The sequence below is a fragment of the Poecilia reticulata genome, chromosome 1 (assembly GCF_904066995.2).
Source record: "Poecilia reticulata chromosome 1, P_reticulata-male-v2, whole genome shotgun sequence".
NCBI classification, from domain to species: Eukaryota; Metazoa; Chordata; class Actinopteri; order Cyprinodontiformes; family Poeciliidae; genus Poecilia; species Poecilia reticulata.
Window position 1 is genome coordinate 25,898,940 of NC_088830.1, and position 27,954 is coordinate 25,926,893.

General features: G+C 39.0%; 2 protein-coding genes across 5 annotated transcripts; both read left to right on the top strand.

The window, feature by feature from the left end:
- The first annotated feature begins 148 nt into the window (after positions 1-148).
- On the top strand, positions 149-6,077 carry polg2 (polymerase (DNA directed), gamma 2, accessory subunit). Of its 3 annotated transcripts, none has more exons than XM_017309981.2 (8): positions 151-1,076; positions 1,925-2,024; positions 2,716-2,821; positions 3,050-3,235; positions 4,480-4,617; positions 5,178-5,254; positions 5,359-5,459; positions 5,563-5,703. In XM_017309981.2, the coding sequence occupies exons 1-7, from the start codon at positions 620-622 to the stop codon at positions 5,441-5,443; spliced, it is 1,149 nt and encodes a 382-aa protein (XP_017165470.1). In that variant the 5' UTR covers positions 151-619; the 3' UTR covers positions 5,444-5,459; positions 5,563-5,703. The 3 variants fall into 3 exon arrangements, 2 of the variants coding, with proteins under 2 accessions (XP_017165470.1, XP_008415896.1); XM_008417674.3 differs by having other exon boundaries at positions 155-1,076; positions 5,178-5,258; positions 5,563-6,077; XR_014088691.1 differs by lacking the exons at positions 5,359-5,459; positions 5,563-5,703 and adding an exon at positions 4,824-5,099 and having other exon boundaries at positions 149-1,076; positions 5,178-5,290.
- A 1,956-nt stretch (positions 6,078-8,033) lies between these two features.
- srp68 (signal recognition particle 68) lies at positions 8,034-23,513 on the top strand. Of its 2 annotated transcripts, none has more exons than XM_008417645.3 (16): positions 8,034-8,192; positions 8,650-8,716; positions 9,624-9,737; positions 10,833-11,028; positions 11,252-11,334; positions 11,457-11,566; positions 11,655-11,734; positions 12,503-12,643; positions 17,378-17,476; positions 18,601-18,665; positions 18,935-19,088; positions 19,220-19,314; positions 20,130-20,259; positions 20,339-20,414; positions 20,527-20,588; positions 21,696-23,513. In XM_008417645.3, the coding sequence occupies exons 1-16, from the start codon at positions 8,105-8,107 to the stop codon at positions 21,921-21,923; spliced, it is 1,788 nt and encodes a 595-aa protein (XP_008415867.2). In that variant the 5' UTR covers positions 8,034-8,104; the 3' UTR covers positions 21,924-23,513. The 2 variants fall into 2 exon arrangements, with proteins under 2 accessions (XP_008415867.2, XP_008415873.1); XM_008417651.3 differs by having other exon boundaries at positions 20,527-20,579.
- Positions 23,514-27,954: the final 4,441 nt, after the last annotated feature.

The window sequence follows — 27,954 nt, forward strand, 5'->3', positions numbered from 1 at the left end:
TGTTTTTTTTTACTGTATGCTACTTAGTTGCCATGACTGGCTAATGTGGTATAAAACAAACTAATTCGAGTTTACTGATTATAAAATATCTAATACAATCATTTAAACTACAGACTATGTATTATTGCGGCAGAAATCATAATTTTATTAAAATAAAATTGGTTGTCAACACATTTAGTTGGAGCATTGGAAATGTTACCATTAAACGACTTCTCGTTGCTTAGTAACCAGATTCTCTCACGTCATAACCCGGATGTAAATCATTAAGTTCCGGATCTGGAAAGCATGCTGCATGTGTCTTCATAGATACTTGATCCTGGTGTAATTTATTTTGTATATTACAAACCTTATTCCAGATATTAAAGCTGCATGTGTACCGGGAGAGCAGTGACCCTAAAAACCGTAAATGTTGCGGGTTGTGACGCCGCTCAGCTTAGCTAAATGCGGAGCTTTTTTTTTGTTTTAACATCCGCAAATGTTTCCTTCAGACAGTATTGGAAGTCGGTTACAGCAGGATTTAGGAGTGATTGTGGCCCAGAAGGTGCACATAAATGATTTTATCATAATTTAATCCTGACTTAGCTTGTTATTTGGACCGGGGTTACTCTCCACCTTCAGCATGTTGACTCTGAGCGCCAGACGCTGCATCCTGTCACAGCTTAAACCTCCACTGAAGAGCACCAGAGGACATTGTGACACAGCACCGCCTGATGTTTTGGACCGGGTCCGGACTTTACTGCAGCTCTGTGCGGACAGATACTATATTTCTCCCGGAGAGAGCAACTCGGAGCTGTTCCGGAGAGGCTGGAGCTGCAGCTACGGACCTTTGGGCGTGGAGCTGAAGAGGAACCTGCTGCAGCAGTGGTGGCACTCGGTGACCGGGTCCAGGGCTTGGGTGTTCGGGGTGAATACTGTGAGCAGCAGCCCGGACAGAGCAGCTGGAGGAGCCCGGGTTATTGAATCTGAACGTTTCCAGCAGATACTGGATCAGTCTGAGTTGAGCAGAGAGCAACTGATCCAGAAGCTGAACAGGCTGGTGCTGAGCTCTCCATCTGTGAGGACAAGTTTACTTCAAGGTAGAAACAATGCATCATCATATCATTATCATACGTTTTGGAAATGTGCCCAATGTAGACAAGAAAAAGGAGCAAATTTCCACCAAAAGAACTCAAAGATTTTTAGATTAATCTCAGAAATTGTCTAGAAAAAGTTTAAAATATCTGCTTTTGAAAATTTTTAAATTTTGCTTGAAAAAATTTGAAGTTTATGTGTTTGAAAAACAAAATAAAAAATACTAGAAATTACTGAGAAATTTTTAGATTTACCTCAGAAATACTCTTGAAAAAAATCTGAACATTTCTGAGTTTAAAAAATTTAAAGTTTGCTAGAAAAAACATGCATTTTGAGATTAATCTTAGAAATTTTCTAGGAAAAACTTGGAAACACCTGAGTTAAAAAAGTTAAAGAAATATATTTTATAGAAGAAAATGAAAAATTCTAAGATTGATGTCAGAAATGTTCTAGGTCATTGCTAAGTTTGAATAGTTTAAAATCTGCTAGAATTTTTTTTTAATCTTAATCTCAGAAATTTTCCAGAAAAAACTTTTTTTTTAAAAAAACAACTTAAAAAAACAAGATTTTGAGTTTGCAAAGTTTAAATTTTGCTTGAGAAACTGAGGAATTCTGAGATTTCCAAAAGTCTATTTTTTTTTTTTTTTTTAGTCTTGACACCTTTTTTGGCTTTTCAGAAACAGAAATGTCCAAGTTTCTTTCTTGAAAATTCGTGAGATTAATCTAAAAATTCCAGTTTTTTGGTGAAAATTGAATTTTTTTCTTTTTCATCCATCTACAATGGCCCTAATACACCGTTGTAAATTTGTGCTTCCAGGATTTATTCCGTGTATAACTCACGATGTGTTTCCAGGTGCCTTGGAGCAGTTTGTGCCCTCTCTGGAGATGGTGAACAAAAAGCTTCCCTTTGGCCTGGCTGAGTCCGGTCCGTGTTTCCAGCCTTCAGATGGTTGGTGAGGCTTCAGATACTCCAAATATCTGAAATACTGCAAAACTGATGGTGTAGCCTAAAACAGTTTTATCCACAGTTTTCATCCCGTGCTGTTATCGTTTTATTTTTAAGCAGTTAGGAAGCGTGTAACTGCTGCTGCGGCAGTTAACTGAACAGGTTGTTGCTAGGTAACCAAAGAATGAGTGAGTTGCTAGGTAGCCAAAGAATGAGTGAGTTGCTAGGTAACCAAAGAATGAGTGAGTTAATTGATTCCACCAACTTTGCTTAGCAGTGAGAGGTTGAGCAGCTAAAGTCTTTTCTCTGCCTACATTCCCCAGAATGCTGTGCGGTTCTGGTTCAGAGTTCAGTGGAATTATTGAATATTCTATCAGCTGCCTTATCTATTGATATTGATCATGTGTCTATTACAGAATACATTGATGTTGATTTATTGTCCAGCCCTGTGGTTACTCCCTCAGATTACAAGTTTAACATCCTTAAATTTATTTCACCTGTGGCTGAGACCCTGCAGTATCTGGTGGAATCAACAAGTGATTTTATGACTGCACTTGTTGTGGTTTTAATTAAGTGATTTTGATTTTACAGACACATTTGTAGCTCTAGAATAGGACGGATGGTTTTTCTGGTTGTGGCTTCCACAAGATGTCGACAGTCTGTTTAGATTCACTGACTCGTTTCCTTCTTCCTGCCAGCTCCGCTGAGGTCGCCCAGACGTCCCTGGTTTGGTTTTGTGCTCCTCGCTCCTCGTCCCAGTGGCTGGATCACTGGGCCCGCCACAGGCTGAAGTGGTGGAGGAAGGTGAGTGCTGACAGAAACTCAAATAAAAGACACGGTGGAAAAACGTCCCGCTGAGAAATGAGTTGAAATAATATGAAAACAGAAATATTTAAATTTATAAGAAAACCGGACACTATTGTATGAATTTAGACTTTCCAGAATATGTTGATGATGATGATAAAGTCATTGGTATGACTCTTTGTCATATGTCATCCATTTTGTGTTGTCGTCTCCTTTCATCCCGTCCAGTTCGCCTTGTCTCCCTCCGACTTCAGCAGCGCTGAGGTGCCTGAAAACGAGCTTGAAGAGAAAACGTCTCGTGGGGTGAAGATCTTGTACAAGTTTCCGTGGGGCCTCGAATCGCTGGAGACGCTGTGGTGCCGAGGAGACGCAGAGCTGCTGCAGGCGCATAAGGGCGTCCGCTCCAAACTGCAGGTCAGCCTGAACCTTTTAGGCCCTCTTCCTCCCCAGGTTCTTTCTGCAATGCTGTTTCACTCTTAACTCTGTGATGCAACCCAAATAAAATAAAAACTGAAAGACTTTCTAATCAACATTTTATTAAGAACAGAGCATAATAAATGTTTAAACTGAGAAACTTGACTATTTTATGCCAAAATAAACTCGTGTCAGACGTGAAGCTCTTGCTACAGGTCTGAAAATAGGTGGATCAGAGCCAGTAAGTGGCTAAAAATGCCGAAAAGTGTGAAAGGATTCAGCTGGGGGAACACCTAGCAACTAATTAAATGAAATGATGTCATGTCTTAAACATGGTCAGCTATGAAAGGAATGTCTGGTGACATAATTTTAGGAAAAATCTTAACATTTGTGGAATTCTAAGGTTTTTTTTGTTTGTTTTTTTGTCTTCTTCTTTAGCCACAATTGTTTAGACAATATAAATGTTGTCATTGTTACCATCACAGTATTGGATGGACTATTTGATAGGCTATAATATTCATTTTGTGCTTCTTATCGATTACATATTTGGCCAGATGGATGGACACACCAGATTTAAATCTGAGTGACCTGGATGATAAAAATCAGGAATATTAGTGGAGACATCATCATCATAAATTTATATTTATTGCTTTTGATGTTGTCATTGCAGTATTAATCAGTAGTGAAAACACAAAATTGTGCAGAGTATTTGTTTTTTGTCTAGTTTCTAGTTCAAATATCTAAGTTCACTTGAAATGGGGCTAAACTAAATGACAACTTTTCAGCAAGAATTAGGAGCCGATTTTAAATCAATAACTCATTAACATAGATGAAAAAGCACTAAGTTGTAAGTTAAATAATCTGCCAGTGGAGATTTTAAGTTTTAATATGGGAAAAATATCTTGTTTCACTGGCAGATTATTCCACTTATAGCTGGTACTTTTTCATCAATATTAAAATAATTATCTACTTTAAACAAGCTCATATTTCCTGCTAAAAAGTAAAGAGGTCAGCTTTCTCTCATTTCAAGTGTATTAAGATATTTGCACTAGAAACTAGACTAAATATACTTGGTAAGATTTTCTGTTTTTGCAGCTTTCCACCATTTTCTAAGGTGAAGCTAAAGTTCTTCCAGAAAAAAAGACTGCAGGGAAATATTTTAAGTCCGTCAGGTTAAATAATTATTTTATTCTGCTGTTTCAGATAACATGTAACCAATTTTTGACTCGCTGCTTGCGCTCCAGACTCGAGATGGTCGAAAGTCCATTCCCCACGTTGTGTCTGTGAGCGGCAACATGGACCGCGGCGCGATGGCTTTCCTGTCCAACTCCCTCCAGGAGCTCAGAAGAGAAGACGGCAAAAAGAGGCTGCACCAGAGAAAGGTGAGGCTGAGCTGCAGCAGAGAAAGGTGAGGCTGAGCTGCAGCAGAGAAAGGTGAGGCTGAGCTGCAGCAGAGAAAGGTGAGGCTGAGCTGCAGCAGAGAAAGGTGAGGCTGCTGCAGCAGAGAAAGGTGAGGCTGAGCTGCAGCAGAGAAAGGTGAGGCTGAGCTGCAGCAGAGAAAGGTGAGGCTGAGCTGCAGCAGAGAAAGGTGAGGCTGCTGCTGCAGCAGAGAAAGGTGAGGCTGCTGCTGCAGCAGAGAAAGGTGAGGCTGAGCTGCAGCAGAGAAAGGTGAGGCTGCTGCTGCAGCAGAGAAAGGTGAGGCTGCTGCTGCTGCAGCAGAGAAAGGTGAGGCTGCTGCTGCTGCAGCAGAGAAAGGTGAGGCTGAGCTGCAGCAGAGAAAGGTGAGGCTGCTGCTGCAGCAGAGAAAGGTGAGGCTGCTGCTGCTGCAGCAGAGAAAGGTGAGGCTGAGCTGCAGCAGAGAAAGGTGAGGCTGCGCCGCATCTCACCTGGAATACACACACTTCTCTCTTTAGTGAGCTCCGGTTTTCCGTTTCTGGTTTAGGTTTTAAAGCTGCATCCAGTTTTGGCTCCTGTTAAAGTGGCTTTAGATGTCGGCAAGGGAGCCACTGTGGAAATGAGGCAGGTCAGATCTTTATTCTGCTGACCTTTGATCCCGGAATATGAAATTGTCTAATCAGCATGCATAAAAGGAAGAATGTTAATTGCTTGAACATTTATCGTAGATCTGTGAGGGCCTCTTGCAGGAGTTTCTGGAAGCTAAGATCTCTGCGTGGCCTGGATATCTTGAATCTGTGCCGACATCATTAGAGCTTCTGAATGCCAAGTAAATAAATGCCTCTTACTGATGAAATGTCTTTCTGTTCACTATCAGGAGAAATGCAGAAATTATGGATCATCACTTGTGTTTTTCTGTAAATTGATTCCAGATATGATGAGATGGGCGTTCTCTTCACTGTGGTGATCGGTGAAAAGACTCTGGAGAGTGGCCTACTGCAAGTCCGCAGCAGAGACACCACCATCAGAGAGACCATGCACATTTCAGAAATTAGGAACTTTCTCTCTAAATATGTTTCTGCTGCTGACAAATTCTGAATGTGTGAAAATCATGATGGACTTCCCTCTGAGCGAAGTATCCAGTCCCATAAGTAAACCTGTCGCAACCAAACTGAGAGACTTTTGGGCTTTAACTCCTGGACTCTTCCGAAACGGCTAAAGAGACAGTTTGGAAGTAAAATGTCCTCAGCTTCCAGTCAATGGTTGATTTGTTATCACAAAGAGGATGATCAGTGAACAGATGACCAGTTAAAGTCAGAAAATATGCAAAGTAATTATTTCTCAGGGGAAATTATGAGCATTGTTGCATTACAGAATGGAGTCTGACCTGTTTTTTTGTATTCTCAATAAAAACCTGTTGTTAGAAAAATAAACTACATTATCAGTCTGTTTGCAGTTTTTCTAGAACTTTCAGCCATGATTATTTAATATGTTCATCGTATTGATAGTTTAATCAAAATTAAGTGGAAAATACATCTTCACATCCCATCAGCTCTGCAGTTTCTTCATTTGATGTACATTGCTTGCAAAGTATTCCTGCACTTTTCTCATTTTGTAGCATAACTACAAAACTCAGCATATTTTATTTGGCTTTTATGCAAACTAGGTGCGCAATTGTGGAGTGAAATGAAAATTTTCTTTTTAAAATTTTTTAAAAATCTTAAGAAAAAAAAGTGTTACCAATTTACATCATAAATCACTTAATTAGTAACAATCATCTGCAGTGGTGGAGAAAGTACTCAAAAAATTTACTTAAGTAAAAGTGCAAATACACAGACAAAAATGTACTCAAGTAAAAGTAAAACTACCACATTAGCATTTGTACTTAAGTAAAAGTAAAGTACTGGCTTTTAAAAATACTTAAGTATTAAAAGTAAAAGTACTTGCTGAATGGATTACCTAATCGCTAATATCATTAAGTGTACCGATCGTATTTAATTTTAATACTTTAGAAATGTGCCATTTTAATGAACAATGCCACAGATGAAGCATGTTTTTATTGTTTACTCTCTGTAACATGGTTTAGACTTGGATATGTGATTCTATGCATCATAATTTCAGGGATGGAAACATCTTGTCTCCTGTCCAAACATAAAATGAACTTCACTTTTTTTTTTTGCTACTAGTGACTTTTATTTTTAAAGAAATCCAACAGAAAGTGGATGGAAAGAAGGTGGGTGGGAGAGGACAGGCAACCAATGAGCCAGTAGCAGAGTTGTAGTCAAGACCACCTGCCCAAGACCAACACTCCCCGCTCGTGACACAAAAAAATTAACTTTTACTTATCAAAATTGCTTCTCAAATTGATCTGAAAGATCCACATTCCCATAAAAAACTAGATATTAAATACTTAGAGCTGAAATAAATGTAATCAGTAAAGATCAGTCCACAAGAATCGGATTGTTCCTGAATGTACCAGCGTTGTCCCATATTTGCAACACCTCAGTCAACACCTCCACACAATAATTCAGTGCATGAGTGACAACTTTTTTTCATCACAGATGCAACATGTGTCTCAGTCAGTACAGCTAGCTTTGCTAGCATCACGTCCACGGAGCTTACCTTTCTTTAAGCTTTCCTTCCAAGTGACGCTAAAAGTTAGACGAAGTCCCCACCGTCTGTGAAAGCGAAGTGCTGCTGATTTTACATGTAGCCATATCAATTTATGCAGCGCTATTATATTACTGATTATTAGACTCGCTCAGAGGAAACCACTGCGCATGTCTGGAGCTTCGTGCGAGTAAAGGTGGAGATGGGTAACAACAGACACGTAAGTCACGTTATTGCTCGGATTTTACGGCGCCACCTTAAGTCCCGGAACTTCACATTTTAACGGAAAAAAAGAGCAACGCGACTTGGATGTAACGAGTAACGCGACGGTTTTGTAGAAATGTAGTGAAGTAGAAAGTACAGATACTTACTGTAAAATGTAGTGGAATAAAAGTAGAAAGTATCCATTATTAAATCTACTTAAGTAAAGTACAGATACACGAAAATTGTACTTAAGTACAGTAACAAAGTACTTGTACTTCGTTACTTCCCACCACTGATCATCTGTATCAGGTGTGTTAAAGCAGGGAACTAGGAAGAAACAAGAAACTGTGTTTTATTCAGTTACTCGCAGTTTGTAGAGAATCCAGAAATTTTATTAAGAGTATCAGTATTTCATAATAATAACACTCAAGTAAAAGTAAAAAGCACCGCAAAGGAAAACGAGTATTACTATAAAGTTACTCAAGTAAATGTATCTGAATATGTTGAAGTCGCACTAGTCAGTAAAGTTGTTTAATTTGCTTTTATATCTCTTTAAAGATAGGCCATTCTCCAAATCTCGCGAGATTAACCCATTTCTCATGCCTCTTAGTGGGTCTGCTGTTGGTGTGTGTGATTCAGATTAGCTGTTAGCTTGCAGAGATGACTGCGGACAAGCAGATCGATACTAAACTCCCTCCTACGGAAGAAAATAAAGAGAATGTACGAGAAGGATGGCTGGGTTTGGAAAGTATCCTTCACATTGTGGGGTTTCTCATCGGAGTGGTGATTTTTTAATGAGCGAAGCTGTTTCTAGTTCATCAAAGCTAAGCTAACGTTAGCTGCTTGGTAACGCAATTGAAAGGGTTAGCTTGGTTAGGCTACGTGTCATTTGACTACTATTGGTGGACATGAAAACGTTTTATTTTTGACATCGCAGAACGTTGAATAATTTATTTAATCAGCAGATATTTTGTCTACCTGTAAAACTCAGCTTGTCACAGAAAAGTAACGCTAAAATATTGAAGAAGAAAAAACGTGTACCATCTTTTAAGTTTCATTAGCTCTGCGCTTTCTAGGCTCACTGTTGGTTCATTCATCTGGTGCCAGCGCTGCACACACGTTCAGACTTGATTGTGTCACATTTGTCTATTGATATATATATATATATATATATATAAAGTTTGTCTCTTAACACTGAATCGCAGTTCTTCAAATCATCAAGGAGTCCCAGCAGCAGCATGGCCTCAGGCACGGAGACTACCAAAGATACAGGTGAGTAGCCAGATTACGTCTGGGTACAAACTGGCCTTCAGGGTCATTATGTAGCTCAGTTTCTATTCAAACTGCATTTACAAACTTGGAAAACAAATATTCATACCTCTATTAATATACAGATGTAAAATATTATGGTTCAGTACAGTCAGAGGTGGTAGAGAAGCTAAAAATTGTACTCAGGTAAGAGTATTTGGTTAAAAAAGGCTACGTTGAGTAGTTGTGAACATAACATTTTATTTAAATTTGTAAAAAAAGAAAACTTAACGAGCTCAAAATATAAGGTTATGTGCAAATTCTGATATTTTAAAGAACAGGTACAAGGTAAAGGGCAGAGGTTTAAATTCAGGCAGAGGTTTCTCAGCATGAAGCTGTTAAGCTCAGAACTACAGTAAGGAATATATATATATATATATAAGATTAGAATAGTGTAAAATAGTCCCAGTGACAACATATGCTGCTTACTCTATTCATTTCATTTCCTAAAGGAGCTGCAGATATAAAAACAAATCTAGTGTACAAAGGAGTCCTACTTTAAGTATACAGTCTATTTGGTGCATTTTTAGTTAAAATATGATTAATCCTCATTCAGTGAAGTAACTTAAGTATGCAAAAACGTAACTTAAGTGAGCGTAGCATTACTTTATCTAGTTATTACTGAAATAAAAAGTATTGTGCAGTAAAACTGCTCTTTAAAGTACTTCTAATAGATTACTGTAGTAAATGTTTTGTGCTTTTTGTCATAGAAATCTGTACAATGTAAACAAATGAGCTAACCGAAGAGAATCCCAAAGGTGAAAATAGAATATATCTGCTGTATTGTCTCTAAATGGAGTTGCTTTAAAGTGAATGCACATTTATCTTACTTTATGTCAGTGTAAATACCTTTTTTTTTAATTCTTTGCAGGGGCTACTGCTCTCGTAGGCTGCGCCGCCTCCGAAAGACTCTTGGCTTCAAGATGGGAAACAGACACAAGTTTGTTGGAAAGAAAATCACAGTGGAAATCCTTTCTGACAGCAGGTTGGTGACGGCTGATGTGAACTTGGACCCTGGTGCAACACTAGTTAATCAAGTCGTAGCTTTTGGTCATTAAATATGTCATTTTTTTAAAGAAAAAATAACAATATAATCAGTTCCTAAGGGGGGGTATTTTTGTAAAATTGACTTAATTTTAGCTGTACATCATATCATAATGTTGCCTTGATTCTTTCATGCATGTTTGAGAAATCATTGAATCTCCTGTTGCAACCAGTCAGGTGTGTCTTGACGCTTGGTTTCACAATGCGTCTATTTCCACAAAGCAATTAAAGAGAGAGGCCAGTTACAAAGCAATTTCTTTTAATTTATGTTTGACATATAAACCTGTTTTAGTGACAGTTTCTTAATCATTCCATTTTGTAGCACAATGTGCCTGGAGAATAATGATACCGCCCCTTTAAATTGTTCTACAGGACAACAATGCATTGTGTGTTTTATCAAGTTGTTACAAAATCTAGTAAAAATACATCTTCTTTGGTTAAATAGATACATTAGCAATTTTTACTATGGTTGTAGAAAAAGTTTAAAATTATACAGAATTTATGACCTTCGATTTGCATCAAACCCAATTAAAAAAATTACACTGATAATAAAAATAAAATGGCAATTGGGAAAATTCTGCTATGAAACTAATTATTATTATTTTCAAATAACAGTTTATTTCTGGACTTTAAGTGTGTTTTCATGTGTAATTCTTTTTATTTTCTCACATTTTTTGGGGGAGTACAAGAGTTCTTTAAATAAAAAAAAAGACTGAATGAAAAAAGTAGATATAGAGTATATGTTGGTCAGGTTTCCATTATATTACATACAGCCAATTAACACCATGGACAGGTGAGTTATTCATTATAATTGAGCAAAAATAAATTCCCTGATTAATGTAACCACTGACGACAATTTAAACGTCGCTGTCTTGAATAGAAGTTTTTCCTTATTTTATCCTCGATCGTCTATGGCATCATATTTAAAGGTCCTGGAAGTTGCAACAGTTTAACAAACTACTTTGGCTGTTTTCTTGCAAAGTTCATGTCCGCCGGTAAATGAGTGCATGCGTGAAGCTTCCCTTCGTCCCTGCAGGTACCTGCTGCTCGTCCTGATGGAGGCGGAGCGCGCGTGGAGCTACGCCATGCAGCTGAAGCAGGAGGCCAACACGGAGCCCAGGAAGAAGTTCCACCTGCTCTCTCGTTTACGTAAAGCCGCCAAGCACAGCGAGAAGCTGGAGAAGCTCTGCGAGAGCCCCCGTGTCGACGCCAAGACCAAACTGGAAGCACAGGTTCGCTAAAGACCTGCTAACACTTCACAACACTTTCATGATGAGAGTGTGTGGAATAAATGCTGAAAATAAAGGATTGGAGCTGCCAGATATAAAGTGTCTTGTACTTTTCTCTGAATTAAAAGTTCCCTGTGTTCCACTTAACCTTTCTTTTTTTCTTACTAAACTTGTAAACGGAGAGGAATGAAACTGTTTTCAGTCATTGCTGATCGATTTGTTCCAGGCTTACATGGCGTACCTGACGGGGATGGTTCACTTTGAGCTGCAGGAGTGGAAACTTGCGATGGAGGCCTTCAACAAGTGCAAGTGAGTTTTAATCCAACTTTACTTGCAGTACAGTGTCTGAAAAATGGGCTTCGTGTTGGATTTATGTCAATAAATGTACGAAGAAGAGCAAAAAAAAAGTAATCTCCTCTGCTGTTTGCCAGGACCATTTATGAGAAACTGGCCAGCGCCTTCACCGAGGAGATGGCTGTTCTGTATCGCCAGCGTGTGGATGAGATTTCGCCCAACATCCGCTATTGTGCTTACAACATAGGTGAGTAACTGGCTACCGAGCCTCAGCTTCAGGTTATTCTGAGGTAGGGAGACTTTTCTGACAGCTTTTCACGGTGAACCTCCTCCAGGTGACCAGAATGCCATCAATGACCTGATGCAGATGAGGCTGACCGGCGGAGGAGGCGGCATGATGGCTGAAAAGCTGGAGGTGATGCAGCGCTAAGCTTTTTTTCTTTAAATTCATGACATCAGATGTTTATACTTCTGAAAATGCATCTGACTTGATGGTCGTAATCAAACTCAAGTTTTGTTGTTACTGATGATGTTTTCATTCAGAGCAGCTCGGTCTAATATTTGATGTTATTTTAATTTATATTTCCGTGAAGTTCCAGTTAATCAAAAGACAAATCTTATGAATAAGTTTGTTTGCTTACTTCAGAAACGGGTTTGCTTTGGACATCATAACATTTAATAAGTGTCGTTTCAGCTGCTCTTTGCCTGGCAGCAGCTTTCTGGACACAATCACAATCTCAGACTGGAAGCTGCAGCGTGCAAAATATTGGCTCTTTTCCTACAAAAGCCCTTATAAATGGTGTAGAAAGATTTATGATTTTATTGTGAACGGCCCAGATTAGTTGGATCAAAACAAAACAAGCTGAGATTTAAATGAAAGTTGGAGGTAAGGTATTCCGAAGTCTTGGACGGCCACGGCAAATTTTTAACTATCTCTACTTTTTATTCTTGATCACAACAAAAAGAGAAAATAATAAGGTGTAAAAAAAAAAAGCGGATTTGTAAAGTTGGTTGGTTTTATAAAAAACAAAACGCAGTCCATAAAAAAATAAAAGTTGCCTTGACGACGTCACAGATGATGCTGCAGCTGGACGCTTTGGGAGTTGAGTTCAGTCATTAGACATTTAAAAAGTCCTTTAATCACAGAGGTGGTATTAAATTCAGAGTGTTTTGTTCCCCTCAGGCTCTGATCACTCAAGCCAGAACCAAGCAGGCGGCCATGATGAGCGAGGTGGAGTGGCGAGGCCGGACCGTTCCTGTGAAGATCGACAAGGCTCGGATTTTCCTCCTGGGTCTGGCGGACAACGAGGCCGCCATCGCTCAGGTCAGCCTCTCTCTCTTGAACATGTTTTTAAAAGCGTGATAATCTCAACGCAGACAGCACCCTTTAAAACAAACAGATGTTCTTAAGTTAAATGTCCTTTTTTCAAAGGTGTTAAAACAATAGAGAAGTGCATGTGGTGTCGTTTATCTGCCATAACGGATATCAATATTGGCCCAAACTTTCATATCGGTGCATCACTAATTTGTACTAAAGCTGCTAAAATCTGCAGTTAAATGTAGTTGAAGCAATATGAACGTTCTCTGCTGGTTATTACACAAACTGGCCACCAGGGGGCTCACTTTGAGACGCTTGTCTTTCCTTTGCTTCCTCTCACTTTGTGTAAAATATAAAAATCTTCAAAACGAATTCTGGGAATAGAAAAGACGCATTCACTTAAAGTTTTTTGTATATTTTTTCAAAATTGTTTTTGTAAGTATAACAAAGGAAAGAAGATGTTTGAACCGACGACCTTTAGGTCCAGGCTCATCGTCTGTGCAGAGGGCATGTGAGGTCATCCAGCAGGTGACCAAATGAGTGGCTCATTAATGACAAAGTTTAGTTCGGTCCCTCTGTCATTTGACGTCTCTAAGTTTCTACTCGGGACGCACCGATTCTCTTTTTTAACTTCTGGTACCAACACAGAGGTCTGAGGTTTAGTGAGAGTCAATATGATCAGATACAGAAAAACAGCTGAATTCACTTAAAGTTTTTTTTTTTTACGCAGACATAAATGTACAGAAGTACAAATGTATTTGTCAACTCTGCGCCAGTTCAGCACATTTAAATGCACTAATAGCTTCACCAGCGTGGTCAAACATGTAAAAACAAAACAACTTAAATTTGTTCAGTCAGACCAAATAAACTGAAAATAAAAAAAGAAACTGTTCACCTTTTATTAAGACAAAAAAAGTCCCTTTTTGTTTAATGTGGTATATGGAGCTAAAACAGTCTCATAATTCACAAACGCGTCATGTGCGAATTATGAGACTGTTTTAGCTCCATAATGGTATGATTAATTTAATATTTTGCATATAAAATTAAAAAAAAAACTCAAAATTATTTTTTTAGGGGTGCACCAATTTATCGGCGCCAATTTTGTTAATTTTGGGAGATTGGTGATCATGTGAAGTTTAAAAATCAGCCGCTGTCCTTCCTGTTGGAGAGGTCCGACTGACGGACCGGCCCACCAGGTCATGTCACCCAACTGTTGCCAACTCGGCGACTTTCTTGCTATATTTTAGCAACATTTCATACGGAAACAAAATGGTGTTGTGGCCATTTATGCTGAAATTTTGTAAACAGTCATTTCTATGAGTTTTTTTTTTTTTTTTTTTTTTTGGACAGTTGGAATAAACTGAAGTTGGTTCAAAACCAAAATTGGTAATGAATTTTTATATCTGAAATTGTTTAGATGACTTTGGTAGCTTTTAGACTCTTCCATTAGATAAAGTGATTAAGAACACACCGGGTGTTTGGTGGAGGTTTGGTGAATGTTCGGTGTGATGAGGAGGTTTTTGTAAAATCTTTTTTTTTTTTTTTTTTCACTTTTTGAACTTGAATTGTCAGATTAAGTAAACTTTTGTTTTCAACTAAGTTGTAAGAGATTTTTAGTAATTATTTTGTCTACATTTTTATAAGAAATAAAGCACATATATATATATATATATATATATATATATATATATAAAAAATTCCCTTCTCACCCTCCGCGGGTGGTCTGTTTCATCCTCTGAGCTCGGGTCCTCTACCAGAGGCCTGGGAGCTTGAGGGTTCTGCGCAGTATCTTGGCTGTGCCTAGAACTGCACATTTCTGGACTGAGATGTCTGATGTTGTTCCTGGGATCTGTTTGAGCCACTGCTCCAGTTTGGGGGTGACTGCCCCGATGACCACAGGCACCACTGTGGTCTTCACCTTCCAGGTCTTTTCCAGTTCCTCCCTGAGGCCCTGGTATTTCTCCAATTTCTCATGCTCCTTTTTCCTGATGTTGTAATCACTTGGTATTGCTACATCCACCACAACGGCTTTCCTCTGTTCTTTATCCACCACCACAATGTCCGGTTGGTTCGCCATTACCATCTTGTCTGTCTGGATCTGGAAGTCCCACAGGATCTTAGCTTGGTCATTCTCCACCACTTTTGGGGGTGTTCCCCACTTTGATCTCGGGGCTTCCAGTCCATATTCTGCACAAATGTTCCTGTACACTATGCCCACCACTTGGTTATGTCGTTCCATGTACCCTTTCCCTGCCAGCATCTTGCGCCCTGCTGTTATGTGCTGGACTGTCTCAGGGGCCTCCTTGCACAACCTACACCTTGGGTCTTGTCTGGTGTGGTAGATCTGAGCCTCTATTGCTCTGGTGTTTAGGGCCTGTTCCTGGGCGGCCAGGATGAGAGCCTCTGTGCTGTCCTTGAGTCCAGCTTTCTCCAGCCATTGGTAGGTTTTCCTGACATCAGCCACTTCAGTTATTTGTCGGTGGTACATCCCATGTAGGGGCTTGTCCTCCCATGATGGTACCTCCAGCACCTTGTCTTCTGTTCTCCATTGCCTGAGACATTCGCTGAGTATATATATATATATATTAAAACGATGAAATCAGAAGTACGTCACCACGACCTCCATTGGACATTTTTGGTTCTGGAGCCTAGAAGTCCGCGACAAATGGTATCAACTCAAATCGCAATCGGTAGATCAGCCCTTTTAAAGATCGTCCAGAAAACTGCAATCGGGAAAATTGATCTGAGTATTTCAAACGTTTGGTTTCTGGTCTATGTTGAAAAGTTTGGAGCGCTCCTGGCCTTCCTTTATACGCAGTTCCTGGAGCCACCAGTGCGTGGCGCTGTCCTCTGCTGTGAATCCCCCGCCCGATCAGCCAAACATTCCTGGCTCTCCTCTTTCGGCTCGCCTGTCACGCCCGCCACCACTCAGCTCTCTGGCACGTCGCGTCTCATCGTGCAGCTGCATTCTGTGCATTTCACAAAGCCACACCCAGCAGCAGGTCTCTGGACGGAGATGCAGCAGATTTATTTCCCCAACACATTTCAGTCTTAAAAAGAGTCTTTGGGGGAAAAACCTGCAGCATTAAAGTCTATCATGTTGAGCTCAAAACGTGAGCCGAAGCTGCTTTCTAATCAGCACCGTTCTGCGTTTTTATTTTTTTATTTTATGCATCTAAATTATACTTTATATCACCGTGTTGTATCAGAGGTGTTGCTTCCCAGTAGGAAACGGCTGATAAACTCCCTTTAGGGTCAGAGAACATCAGTCTGAAGTGCAGAGCCTCTCCCATCTCCGATCCGATTGTGTGTCCAGCCCTGACTCTGAACAGGACGTCCAACTGGTTCTGCTGGTCATGCGGGGCTCCGGCTGGGTGTTGGTGAAAGTCTGCAGCTCAAACAAACGTCACAATCCTGGGTGGATGGAAGCAGCTTTTGACTCATCCAGGAATGTTCTGGTGAAATCCTCTAACCTGTTGCTTCCTCTCCATTGTTTGACCTCAGAAACGTGAAAATCAAAATTTTATTTATTTTTTTCTCAACCAAACTCTGAGCTTTCTAAGAGTTTCAATAAATTTTAACCAGGAGCATAAACCTTTTTTTTTATTTAAAAAAATATCTGGTTTTCACCCAGTTCAGAAATTAGACGAATCCAACTTCAGATGAATTTTATTTACCAAAAACAAAACAATTACAGCAACCAGGATGTGAAGTATTGTAATCCTAAAAGCAGTTATAAAGCTACTTTATAAAAATGTATTTATTCTTCCAAGATTGTGGGGGAAATGAAGATCTTTGCTCATTTGTTCAGAGTTGCACTCAGAAACTTCTGCTTCTGTTAAATATTCTTACAGGGGTTATTTAATACCATGGCTTTTAGGCCTGTTGCAATAAATCAATTAATCGCATGATAAATTGAAACAAGCTCAATAATTTACATTTGTTGTTGTTTTTCCTCTTTTTCTACCAAAAACTGGATAAACTTTTCAATCTGCTGCTTTGGTTTCAACAAGCTCATTTTTTTGAAGGCTCATTTTGTTTAGAGACTTTATAATTCATTTTATTTGTTGTTTTTATTTATTTGGGGTATTTAAAACATCTTCCAGTTCCAGTGTTAAATGTTCATTAGAATTTAAAGTTTATTGATATGTGCGAATGTGTTCTTGCATTACCATAACATTACTTGAAAATAGTCTAAAAACAACAATATTATCTTTTATCACAGTAACTTCTGGGCTTCTACTTTAAACTCTTAATTCTAACAAAAACTGTAAATCCAAAATGGCTTCTCGTTTTATAATAACGTCACGAGTAGCTGCAGTAACTGGATTCCAGTAAAACAAATTTGCTCTTGAACATGAAAACAATGCGCCACACGTTTCCTCTCATATCTGAGTGTTTCTGAGATTTTCTGTCGATGGGAAGGAGACCAGTTCTGTCGATCTGAACCCTGAAACTACGCTGCGACGCATGAGTGATGTGCAGGAATGTACGATGAGCCCGCCGGGCCACATACCTGCGTCTCCTGAAGTTTATCACCGTCACATTCCTGCCTTTACTATTGCTTCATTGTTGCAAACTTCACATAGTTACAACTCTACAAACTCCTCGTCCTTTAATATGATTAAATAGAGTTAAAGCAACCCTTCATGTAGATGAACTGGTGTCATTTTGGAGAACGTTGTTCTGTCGTCCTGGAGATGAACTCTGCAGGTCCGGCCTGGTGTTTTTGTTGCGCAGGCCGTCAACGAGGAGACCAAAGAGCATCTGTACGAGACGCTGCTGGCCGAGTGCAGAGACACCATCCAGGCCGTGAGGGAGGAACTGAAGAACGAGGCGGTAAGAGGCGCGCCGAGGTCCTACCAATCTGAAAACTGAGGCCCAGCACACAGGAAGTGGTTTGGATGTTCAAACGTTACTAAAGAATAATTAGGTAGAGTCCCACTTTAGACATAATGTACTGGAAGCGCAGTGGAGCAGGTTTTCCTGTGTTTTTCATCTACATCCAAGTTTGCTGCTACCTTTTCCTTCAAACGTCGATTAAAAATGTTACGGCTACAAATGTGACCCAAATCCTACTTTTATTCTAATTTCTTTATTACCTCAGGGCAAACTGAAACGGCCCAAATCTAAAAACTTTTCACCTTCTAAAAATTCTGACTTCCATATGCAACACTAAATTAAATGTATCCGATCATTTTCAACATCGTTTTATCACAATATTTTGTGGTACTATTCTGATAAAAACTGTTTTTTTCTCATAAAAGTCATAAAAACGTTACCATTTGTAATGTTTCTTTAGGAAACCAGTTAGAGAGAAAAGTGTGATTTTTATCACTAAAATGCACACAGTAACTGCATTTAATCATATTTTCATATTTATTTATACTTTTTACAATAGTAAAACTAACAATCCTGATGATTATGGACAGTTTTGGAGGGTTTAAACGGCTTTAATTGGAATTTATTGTGAAAATGATAAACGATGCGATAAATCCCCACCTCTGGTTTCAGCAGTCATGGCTTCCTTCATCTTATGATGTGACCAAACCTTCAGTTCTTGATGGAAAAACTATTTTAAAATCGATCTATAAACGACGCCGTCCATTATTCAGGAAACGGCACATTTAATTAGTAACATGAACAACCATAATCAAATGAAAATAATCAAATTCAACAAATAATCTGAAGTGAGCATCGAGATGTGCTGTGTGAATGTAATCTAAGATTTAACATGAGACACAGCACGGCTGAAGCAGTGCTAGGCTAGTTATAAGTTTTCATGTTTTGAATTTTATCGCATCCTCCTGGTGCAGCAGAGATGCCAGAGATTTTAATGTTTTATTTTTAGTGAAAACCCAGAGAATCTGCTGTGATGGATTTTGGGCCTGAAGTTGGTTTGAAGTGCGTTGTTTAAAATAAATGCGGACGAAAATCAAAAGCGATACTTCTTCTGATTCCAGAAACAGCGAGAGAGGAGCTCCGATAATGAAAGTGGGAAAGTGTCCAACCTTCAGTTCCTGCACAGGTAAAAATCAAAGGCTTGTGCGTCAGTCAAATCGCTCCACTTCACTTCATTAGTTGGATGTAAATCAACATTCCCACAATCCTCAGATCCCCCCTGTACAGCCGCCGTTTTGCTGGTTGACGTGTTTGTGTCGATGTGTTAAGTGACAAACCCGTCACAATGCGCCGCTGCAGCCTGAGCCCGGCCTGGGAACACTGAGGATTGTGCCGGGTTTTATTTTTTCCTCCTTGTTTTCACCCGATATCCCTGCTGCTGCTCTTCTTCCCCAGTTATCTGACCTACATCAAGCTGTGCACGCTGGTGAAGAGAAACGAGAGCATGGCCCACACTCTGCAGGCGAAACTGAAGGAAACCGGCGCTGACGAGAACAAGAGGGGCCCCCGTCCACAAGACCTCATCCGACTCTACGACATCATCCTGCAGGTCGGCACCGGACCCAGAAACGTTGCATTTCCACCTTAAATGTGACAGACTGTTCACATTGGCTGTTATGTGTCATGATGCGATGGTCGTCCTCGCTCGCCCTCAGTGATATCTGCTCTCTCTCTCTGCAGAGTCTGGCTGAGCTCTCCACCCTGCAGGGTCTGGAGGACGACCACACCTTCCAGAAGGAAGTCTCCCTCAAGACTTTGGTCTACAAGGCCTACAGGTTAGTTTTTACTGTGTTTTTGCTTCAAATTTCTACTAGAAGAATCTCTAAAATTAATCTTCTGCAGGAAAAGCTTTGTAGATTTTTACTTAAATCCTGCAAAGTCTGATTAGTTACAAACGTTTTTAGGTTTTAAAGCATTTACAGCTGACATGATCATTTGTGATGAATCAGTTGTTGAAATGATCAACTAATTTAGTTGATTAATTGGTGACTTGTGTAAGATTCAAAAAGGTCAAATAATAAAAAAAAAAGAGCGACTCACTCAGAGCAGCAATTAAGCTAAAACTTTACAAAAGTTATATACATTAAAGATAAAAAAGAAAACTTTGTAAATAGTGGCAGTTTCGGCTTCATCTGGTTCAAGTGATGCAAAAGATAAACTCTCATTAAGCTCCTTTTTCTATCAGTTTGTTGAAAAATGGTCAACAGATTAATCCCAAACTGCATTGATGCCAAGTTGTGATGTTGGAAGTGTTTTTTTGCTGCAGATGCATCCTTTGCTACAAACAAGCAAATGTTCACTAAAGTAAATATTTATTCAAAAATAAAGGAATTTAATTATTTATTTAAATTTTGATTGCATTTCTAATCTTGACAGGCCAAGATTCAAAATTGAATCTGCACTTTAACTTTAATCTGGTTAAAGTGCAGATTTTTCCAGTTGTTATCCTATTAATAGAATAATTGATAAAATAATTTAGTTGCAGTTTTAATAGTATTGATTGCTTAAAGTCTAATTTAATATAAATGGTCATATTTAATATTAAATGAGCTCCTGTAGTCACAGTGGACTCATGTCTCTCTTTCTTCAGGTGCTTCTTCATCGCTCAGTCTTACGTTCTGGTGAAGAAGTGGAGCGAGGCGCTGGTTCTGTACGAGAGAGTCCTGAAATATGCCAAGGAGGTCCAGTCAAAGTCCAAAAGTCTCAACAACAGCCTCAAGGTTTGTTCATAACCAGCAGCGTTTTCTTTTTCTTTTTCTTTAGAGATCTTTGTAAAACCGTCTTTCCGAACGTTTTCAGGATCTCCCTGACGTCCAGGAGCTCATCGCCGAGGTCAACGCTGAGAAATACTCACTGCAAGCTGCTGCCATTCTGGGTGGGAACAGCTTCCAGAAAACCTCGTTTCTCCAGATGGATTTATGTTGATTGTACAGATTCGTTCCTCTGTTTTTCATGTCAAGTCCTGAGGGAATGTAATTTTGTTTCAGACACTGATGAAGCACCTGAAGTGAGCGCTCAGCAGCAGGTGAAGGATAACACGGTAAGACAGGTTAGATTTTACTGTTCATTTATATAAAAAGTGCTACATTACAGTTTTACAGTGCCTGATGCAGCCAATAATTCATGTCTAATTTTTATCTCTGTACTGGTTTTCCAATAAATTTGGATTGTCAGTAATTAATCTTGTAAAGATTCGGAACTTGGATGTGTTTCCAATAAAACCAACAGCTTTTTGTTACCATGTATTGTTATAGTGAGTATTAAATATGTCAAGTTTATCTGTAAACTCTCAGCAACACGGAGATCCAGAGAAAAAAAACATAACGGTGGCAAAATAGTTGTAATTCACACTGGAATTAATCAATATTTGGGTTATTAATCAAAAGTGCCTCTAACCAGCTGCGTTTCTAGCCTTGATTTAAAGGAACTCTGTGTTTCAGCTGTTTTGCAGTTTTCTGGATTTTTATTTTATTTTTTGAAGATTAGATGAACATAAAGGCTGAATCCTGCAGAGCAGACTAGACCCAGAAGACCTGAGTGGAAGGTTGATCCATTTTAGTACTAAGATATTTATTTATAAACTAAGTTATTTTATTCCCATAGACTCTGTTTGATTGGGGACCAAAATGACATTTATTGCATTTTCACCTGTGGTGGCGCTGCACCAAGAACCACTGAAGGAAACGAGACAAAAACCTCATAAGAAGTCGACTTCCTTCTTCATAATATGTAAACAAACATGGAGTAGCGTCAGATTTTAGCAGTTGTAGGATTTCTATTTTTTTCTTTGGTAAATGAGCCAAAAAATACTCGACAATCGGCTCAGCATGAGTAATTTCTCCCGCTAGAACCCAGACATGCGTTTGTTTTGGTTGTATTTACCCAGAATGCCTTGTGCTGCAGTTCTCTTCCTGCTTTTGGAGCGATCTCCGGACCACGGCTCACACTTTTGATCTGTATCGGTTCCCTAAATGAACCGGACTTTCAAGTCAAACAGACCAAAGTTGGGTTAAAGCAGGTGACGGAAGGCTGAATTTGTAATTGTCTTTATGCGTCTCTGGGGGTTCAGGTCCGAGTCCACTCAAAATCTGTGTGTAGCGATGGATGTCTGCGAGCTTCGTTCTCGTGTGCAGTAATAAATGAATGTTTTCCTCAGCCTCTGTGTGAACACCTGGACAACTTCCACCTGGACAAGACTCTGGTTGGGAAGCATCCCAACCTGGTCCAGTTCCCGCCGGAGTTCCAGCCCATCCCCTGTAAGCCTCTGTTCTTCGACCTCGCCCTCAACCACGTGGCCTTCCCACCGCTGGATGACAAGGTGGAGCAAAAGGGCAAAGGCGGCCTGACCGGCTACATCAAGGGCATATTTGGCTTTGGCAGCTAAGCCGAAGAGCCGAAGGCGACGGGGCTCCAGGTCGATCAAAAAAACGTGCCTATTTTTCCCCAAATTGGTGGAGTCTGCAGAGTGAATCCGACCTTCAAACTGAGATTATAGACGAGCTTCAAGTAGCAATATGACCCCATGTTCAGCTGGATTCTATAAAACCGGATAGTTCCAGACATTAGTGTCTGGATATTCATAAATCCAACAGGTGACTCAGAATGATCTTCGTTTCTATTGTTTCTATAATGGAAGTGCCAGGATGTTCACACCTGAAACTTAGAAAAGAGTTATTTTAATACCTGTTTGATGGATCTGAAACCGGCCAATTAACTCTGATTATCTGTTTGCTCTTGGATAAATTGGACCCATTAGATCAAGAAATATGATTCAGAACCAGTCTGATATCTCCTATAAGCCCTATAGTGGAGATATTTAATGAATATGTTCAGTATTGAATTATTAAATATGAACTGGTGTTTTCAGTTTTTAACTTTCTTCTGATTTCCATACTTCAGTTTGTTCATATTGGTGATATGAGAGCTAATCAATAAAACTAAGAAAAAACTATTTTTACCATCTATTAAAAGGAAAATGTCAGCTTTGCTTTTTGATTTTCTTTGGACATTTTCCCAGATTGTTGTAATTCAAACCTTTCAGGTCCAGTTAGGTTTATGCAGCAGACTCCCAAGTTTTGTTATAAATTTACTTCAGATCAGACTGAATCGCCCTGATCATATTTTCAGCCTCGACGCTCCTGCTGGAGTTTTGTTTCTACCTTCAGCAGACATTAAGCCATCCGGAAGGTTTTAGCAGCCTTTCCATCATCACACCACCACACCTCATAGTATAAATGTTTTTACTACATGAATAGCATGTCTGGAAGTTCAGCATTGTTACAACATCTGTTGCTACCCATTGTTTTTGTAGTAAAGAGCAGTTTGTCCTCTAAACCCAACCAGCTGACTTCCTCTCCTCCTTTCTGGACCTGATTTCCTTGTGATAATCTTAGCAGATGAGGTTTTTTTTTATGACCTTCATGAATCTGTGCTGCTGGTCTTTTTTAATGTTTTTGTTCTTCTCTCATCGTTTGTGTTGAAGTAAGATGGATTCCTCTCCTGCGGCTTCTAACGCTGCAAAAACACTAAATCTTGCCAAGTGTTTTCTGTCTAGTTTCTACTACAAATATCTTGGTACACTTGAAATAAGAAAAACAAACTGACAAGTAAGTTCAGCGAGAAATGGGTGCTTGTTTTAAGTAAATAATTCTTTAATATTAAAGAAAAAGTGCCATTTCCATTGGCAGATAAATTCACTCATGAGCTAAATAATCTAGTATTTTTTCATCAAAATTAATGAGTTATTGATTTAAAACGAGCTCCTATATCTTGCTGAAAAGTTACTTCTAGATTAGTTTTGTTTTATTTGTAGTGTAATAAGATATTTGCAGCAGAAACCGGACCAACACCCCTGGTTGGACTTTGTGGTTTTGCAGTGAAGAGTCTTGAGGATTGTTGGAAACATCTGAAAATAATGATGGGAATGTCTTCATTTTCTCTCCAGGCTCAGAAATAAAATATATCGGCACCAAAATCTGTTTTCTGATTCTTTTTTTATACGTCATTATTACTTGATAAAAGGAGTGTAAAAGGTTTTGCGCACATTTGTTATGGAAACGCAGGTAAAGAGACAAAGCGGTGAATTCAATCTGCCGGGTTTCCCAAGATTAAATCGTTTTAAGCCAATTTAAATAATTACCTGAACTCCATCCAATGTTTAACAACTAGGATCAATTGGATTAAATGTGTGATTGGATTTGTAAAGTTAGATGATGCGTTGTGAATTGCCTGAATTGAACTGACGCAGAAAAGCAGAAAATGTCCAAAACTTTAAGCCTGAGGGAAGTTTGAGAAGACAAAATAAAAGTCTGTCAAATCAAAGCAGCATGTAAAGAATTCAGAAATGACTCAGGACTTTTGCACAGCGCCGTCCATATCTTTGGCATTTAGATGATTTAATTCATTAATAGTCCATTTGTGAAGGAAGGTGTGTCTCAGTATGAACCTCTGTGGGGATGCAGGGAGTGTGAGGACGAGCGGATGCTTGAGCAGGGTGTGTGTGTGTGTGTGTGTGTGTGTGTGTGTGTGTGATGGTTTACATCATTTTACCTGCATTTAAAAAAAAATATTGCTCAACTCTGTTACCTTTAACCTTCTCTCAAAAACAAAACCCAGAATATTTACCCAGCTGCCCTTTCTGCTCTTTAGATCCGCCATATTTGATAACAGAAATGTGTGAAATATCTTTAAGGAGAATATAAATGACACTTTTAATTCACAGTCTTAGTTCCTGTTGCACAATGTTTCTTTTTTGTTTGTTTTATTGAAATCTATCAGATTTGATCTAAACATTTGACACTAGTTGAGCTCTGGGAACCTGCCAGCCATTTTGAAGTGACACACCCTCATTTTTTTATTTATTTTTTTACTCCTTTCTATTCAGGGTTGGCAGTTTTCAGACATGTTGCTTTCTTTACCATCTCTGTGATTTCTGCGCTGATTTTCTTCTGCTCTTTTTAACTCAACAGAGTCAGACTCTTATTATTCTCATGTATATTTTACAACTTTATCAACCACAGTGAGGAATTATTAAAATAAAAAATAAACCTTTATCTGAATGCATTACATGTATAGTGAAGTTAATATTTGCAACCTTAACAAACCAAAGAGACGTTTTTGCCCTCAGTTCAGAATATTACTGAAAAAACTCATTTAGAGACGCAAATGTTACATTATGACCTTTAGTAAAAAGACTCAAACATTTTTTATAAATATCTTCTACAGGAAATGGATGGTATTTTTTAAATAACCACCATTCTTTTTCTGTTTTTGCACTGCAAAAACACAAAATCATACCAAGTATTTTGGTTTAGTTGTTATTGCAAATATCTTAGCACAAAACTAACTTACAAGTAACTTTTCAGCCAGACAGAGGAGCTTTTTAAAGTCAATAATACGTTAATATTGATGAAAAAGTGCAAGTTATAAGTGAAATAATCTGCCAGTGGTACGAGAAATTTGAACTCTTAATGTGGGAGAAATATTTTTTTCATCAACATTAAGGAATTATTGACTTAAAATTGGTTCCTGTTTCTTACTGAAAAGTAAAAGTTTTGTTTTATTTCAAGTGTTTTAAGATATTTGCACTAAAACTAGACCAAAATTAGTGTGGGTTTAAAAAAAAACAAAGCATTTACACAAACATGATTAATACATTTTCTTATGTGTGATGTTGAGGCCATTTTTGTTCGGATTCTTAGTTTTGAATCGTGACCTCTGACCCCAACTGAAGTAGGTCAGGCCTGCATTTCTAGATGTTCGTTTTGATTCTGTTGTTTCCTCCTGGATGAATCATCACTGCGTTTTTGGATCATTTTGCTTGTCCGGCCACGCCTGGGAACGTCCTCCACTGTTTTTAACATTTATAGATGATGACTCACTGCGGCTCGCAGTGCAAAGCAGTAAATCTTAGAGTATATTTGGTCTAGTTTCTAGTCCAAATATTTTATTACATTAGAAAGAAAACCAGTGGCAGACTTTCACAAAGCTAACTTACACGTAACTTTTCAGCAAGTGAATAATTCCTTAAAATTGTTTTTAAAAAGTACTAGATTCACTGGCAGATTATTTCACTCATAACAATACATTTCCCCAAGTTAAAAGTGAAATAATTTGCCAGTGAAACCAGTGCTTTCTCTTCAATGTTAAGGAATCATTGATGAAAAATAAGTTCCTATATTTTGCTGAGAAATTGACTATTGATTGACAAGCTACTAGTGTTAAATAATTAACAAACGGCTGCAGGCAGAAGTTATTTCCTGTGGTGCTCTTTGGTATCATCAGTCTCTGGCTGAAGGCGCTCAGTGCACTAAGGGAAACTAGACAAAAGCTACGCCTTGTTTTTGAAGTGAAAAAACTTCACAGCACATATGTAGGGTAAGAAAATCCCCCCAAAGAACAAATTAAATGATTTGCAAAGGTTTGGTATAAATGAGATGAAACCTGCAGCCTGCAGAGAAACCTTCATAAATCCACATGTGGTTCCGCTGACCACTTCCTCCATTGTGTTTCAGAGTAACCACAGTATAACATGTGGTATCTTAGCAACATTAAAAGTATGTTTTTCCAGACAGGTAAACACACCCAGAGAGCCCGGCTGTGTGGCCGGACCAGTCAGCCGTGTGTGTTTGCTGTGTGTGAAAGCTGCCCGGCTGCATTCCTCTGCTGATGAAGGGCTGCAGAGACGCCCTGGATGCCTGACATGTCTGAGCTGGAGGTGTGAAACGTCGGTCCGCTCCAGGCGACCCGAACCTCCTGATAACGGGATTACGTAACAGCGCTGACCGTCTGTTGACCGTACGCACAGCGTGTCAGCAGAGTCGGAGAGTAACTCGTTACATTTACGCAATTTCTTTCACTAGAGTAACTATTTTTGGAAAAAATTTTGTTTTAGGAGTATTTTTACTATCCATCCATTTCTTTACACCCTTGTCCCTCAGTGGGGTCGGGAGGGTTGCTGGTGCCCATCTGCAGCTAACATTCCGGGCGAGAGGCGGGGTCACCCTGGACAGGTCGCCAGTCTGTCGCAGAGCAACACAGGACAAACAACCATGTACACACTCTCACACCTAGGGGCAATTTAGAGAAGCCAATTAACTTGACAGTCATGTTTTTGGACTGTGGGAGGAAACCGGAGTACCCAGAGAAAACCCATGCATGCACAGGGAGAACATGCAAACTCCATGCAGTAAGACCAGGGCCGGGAATCGAACCCAGAACCTTCTTGCTGCAAGGCAACAGCTCTACCAACTGCGCCACTGTGCAGCCCTCACTGTAATTAATTTAACAAAAGTGTAAAAAGTAGCATGTCATTTTGAAACGGTATAATTTTCAGAATCTTAAAAGTGTGGCATGCATGTTCAGTATTCGGCACGAGGCTCCCCACCCCTGAGACGATATCTCAATGTCTTGGTTACTTTTTGCTTTATCTCAGCTGCAGATCTTTTAGGATTTCTCTCTACCAGATTAGGAAGCAGAGATTTACTCCTCTTATTTTTTCTTTTGCTAAACAACCTCCGTTCTGTCACTTTCAGTGGAGAGAGACCGTAAACAGCAAAGTCATGCCACAGATTTCCAACTGAATAATAGGCTTGGACTTTGACTGGGCCATTCTAACACAGAAATATGTGAATGCTAACGCTGCACATCAACCTGAGCACACATTTCTTATCTGAAAAGAGCAACTTCTTTCAAATTTCTTCTAAATTATTTGTGACAAATGTTCTGTATCAAACCCCAGAGGCCAGAAACAGAACGTCTTCATTTATACAGAGGTTAAATTACACGCAGGTTAAATTTACATCCTGATTCAGGGACTTCTGAAGGCCGGATTTTACTTGGGGTTATCAGATTACAAGCGAATGCCAAAGTTTTTGGATTTTGAAAACAAAGTTTTGTTTCCACTTCACAATTACCAGTAACTTATTTTGGTCGACCACAAAATGGTTGTAAAACGACAAATATTTTTAGAAGGTGTTGTATAAAACCCACACATTATTAATAATTAAAGAGCTGATAAATTAAATAAAAAATCAGCTGATCCATCCATGTGGTTGTTGGGTGAGAAGTGGGATGTTTCAGAGTATTATTTACAGTAAATCTTATTTATATCAAAGGTTCTTATTTATATCAGAGGTTAGCTCAGCATGTTGCCCATTCGTGAGCCTAACTCAGAATTACTCACTCTGACTCTCCTGTTTTTTTGTTCTTGCAAAACAATAGATTTGTTTAACTTATGCAAAATCCAACTTTCCTACATTAAAACCCTTTAATGACAAATGTATCATCTTTGATACAATTATTGACTTGGTAAGGTGTTTTTATCAAAACTACGCTGGATTGAGTAAATATGTTGCATACATATGCAACATATTTACTATATATATATATATATATATATATATATATATATATAT

What these genes read in the sequence shown, in the direction of transcription:
- polg2 (XM_008417674.3), top strand. Translation starts at nt 620, where the DNA reads ATGTTGACTCTGAGCGCCAGACGCTGCATCCTGTCACAGCTTAAACCT. An exon ending in GCGTCCGCTCCAAACTGCAG is followed by an intron (nt 3,236 to 4,479) that starts GTCAGCCTGAAC and finishes CTTGCGCTCCAG; the next exon opens with ACTCGAGATGGTCGAAAGTC. An exon ending in AGAGGCTGCACCAGAGAAAG is followed by an intron (nt 4,618 to 5,177) that starts GTGAGGCTGAGC and finishes TTTCTGGTTTAG; the next exon opens with GTTTTAAAGCTGCATCCAGT.
- srp68 (XM_008417645.3), top strand. Translation starts at nt 8,105, where the DNA reads ATGACTGCGGACAAGCAGATCGATACTAAACTCCCTCCTACGGAAGAA. An exon ending in GAAATCCTTTCTGACAGCAG is followed by an intron (nt 9,738 to 10,832) that starts GTTGGTGACGGC and finishes TCGTCCCTGCAG; the next exon opens with GTACCTGCTGCTCGTCCTGA. An exon ending in GCAAGCTGCTGCCATTCTGG is followed by an intron (nt 20,415 to 20,526) that starts GTGGGAACAGCT and finishes ATTTTGTTTCAG; the next exon opens with ACACTGATGAAGCACCTGAA.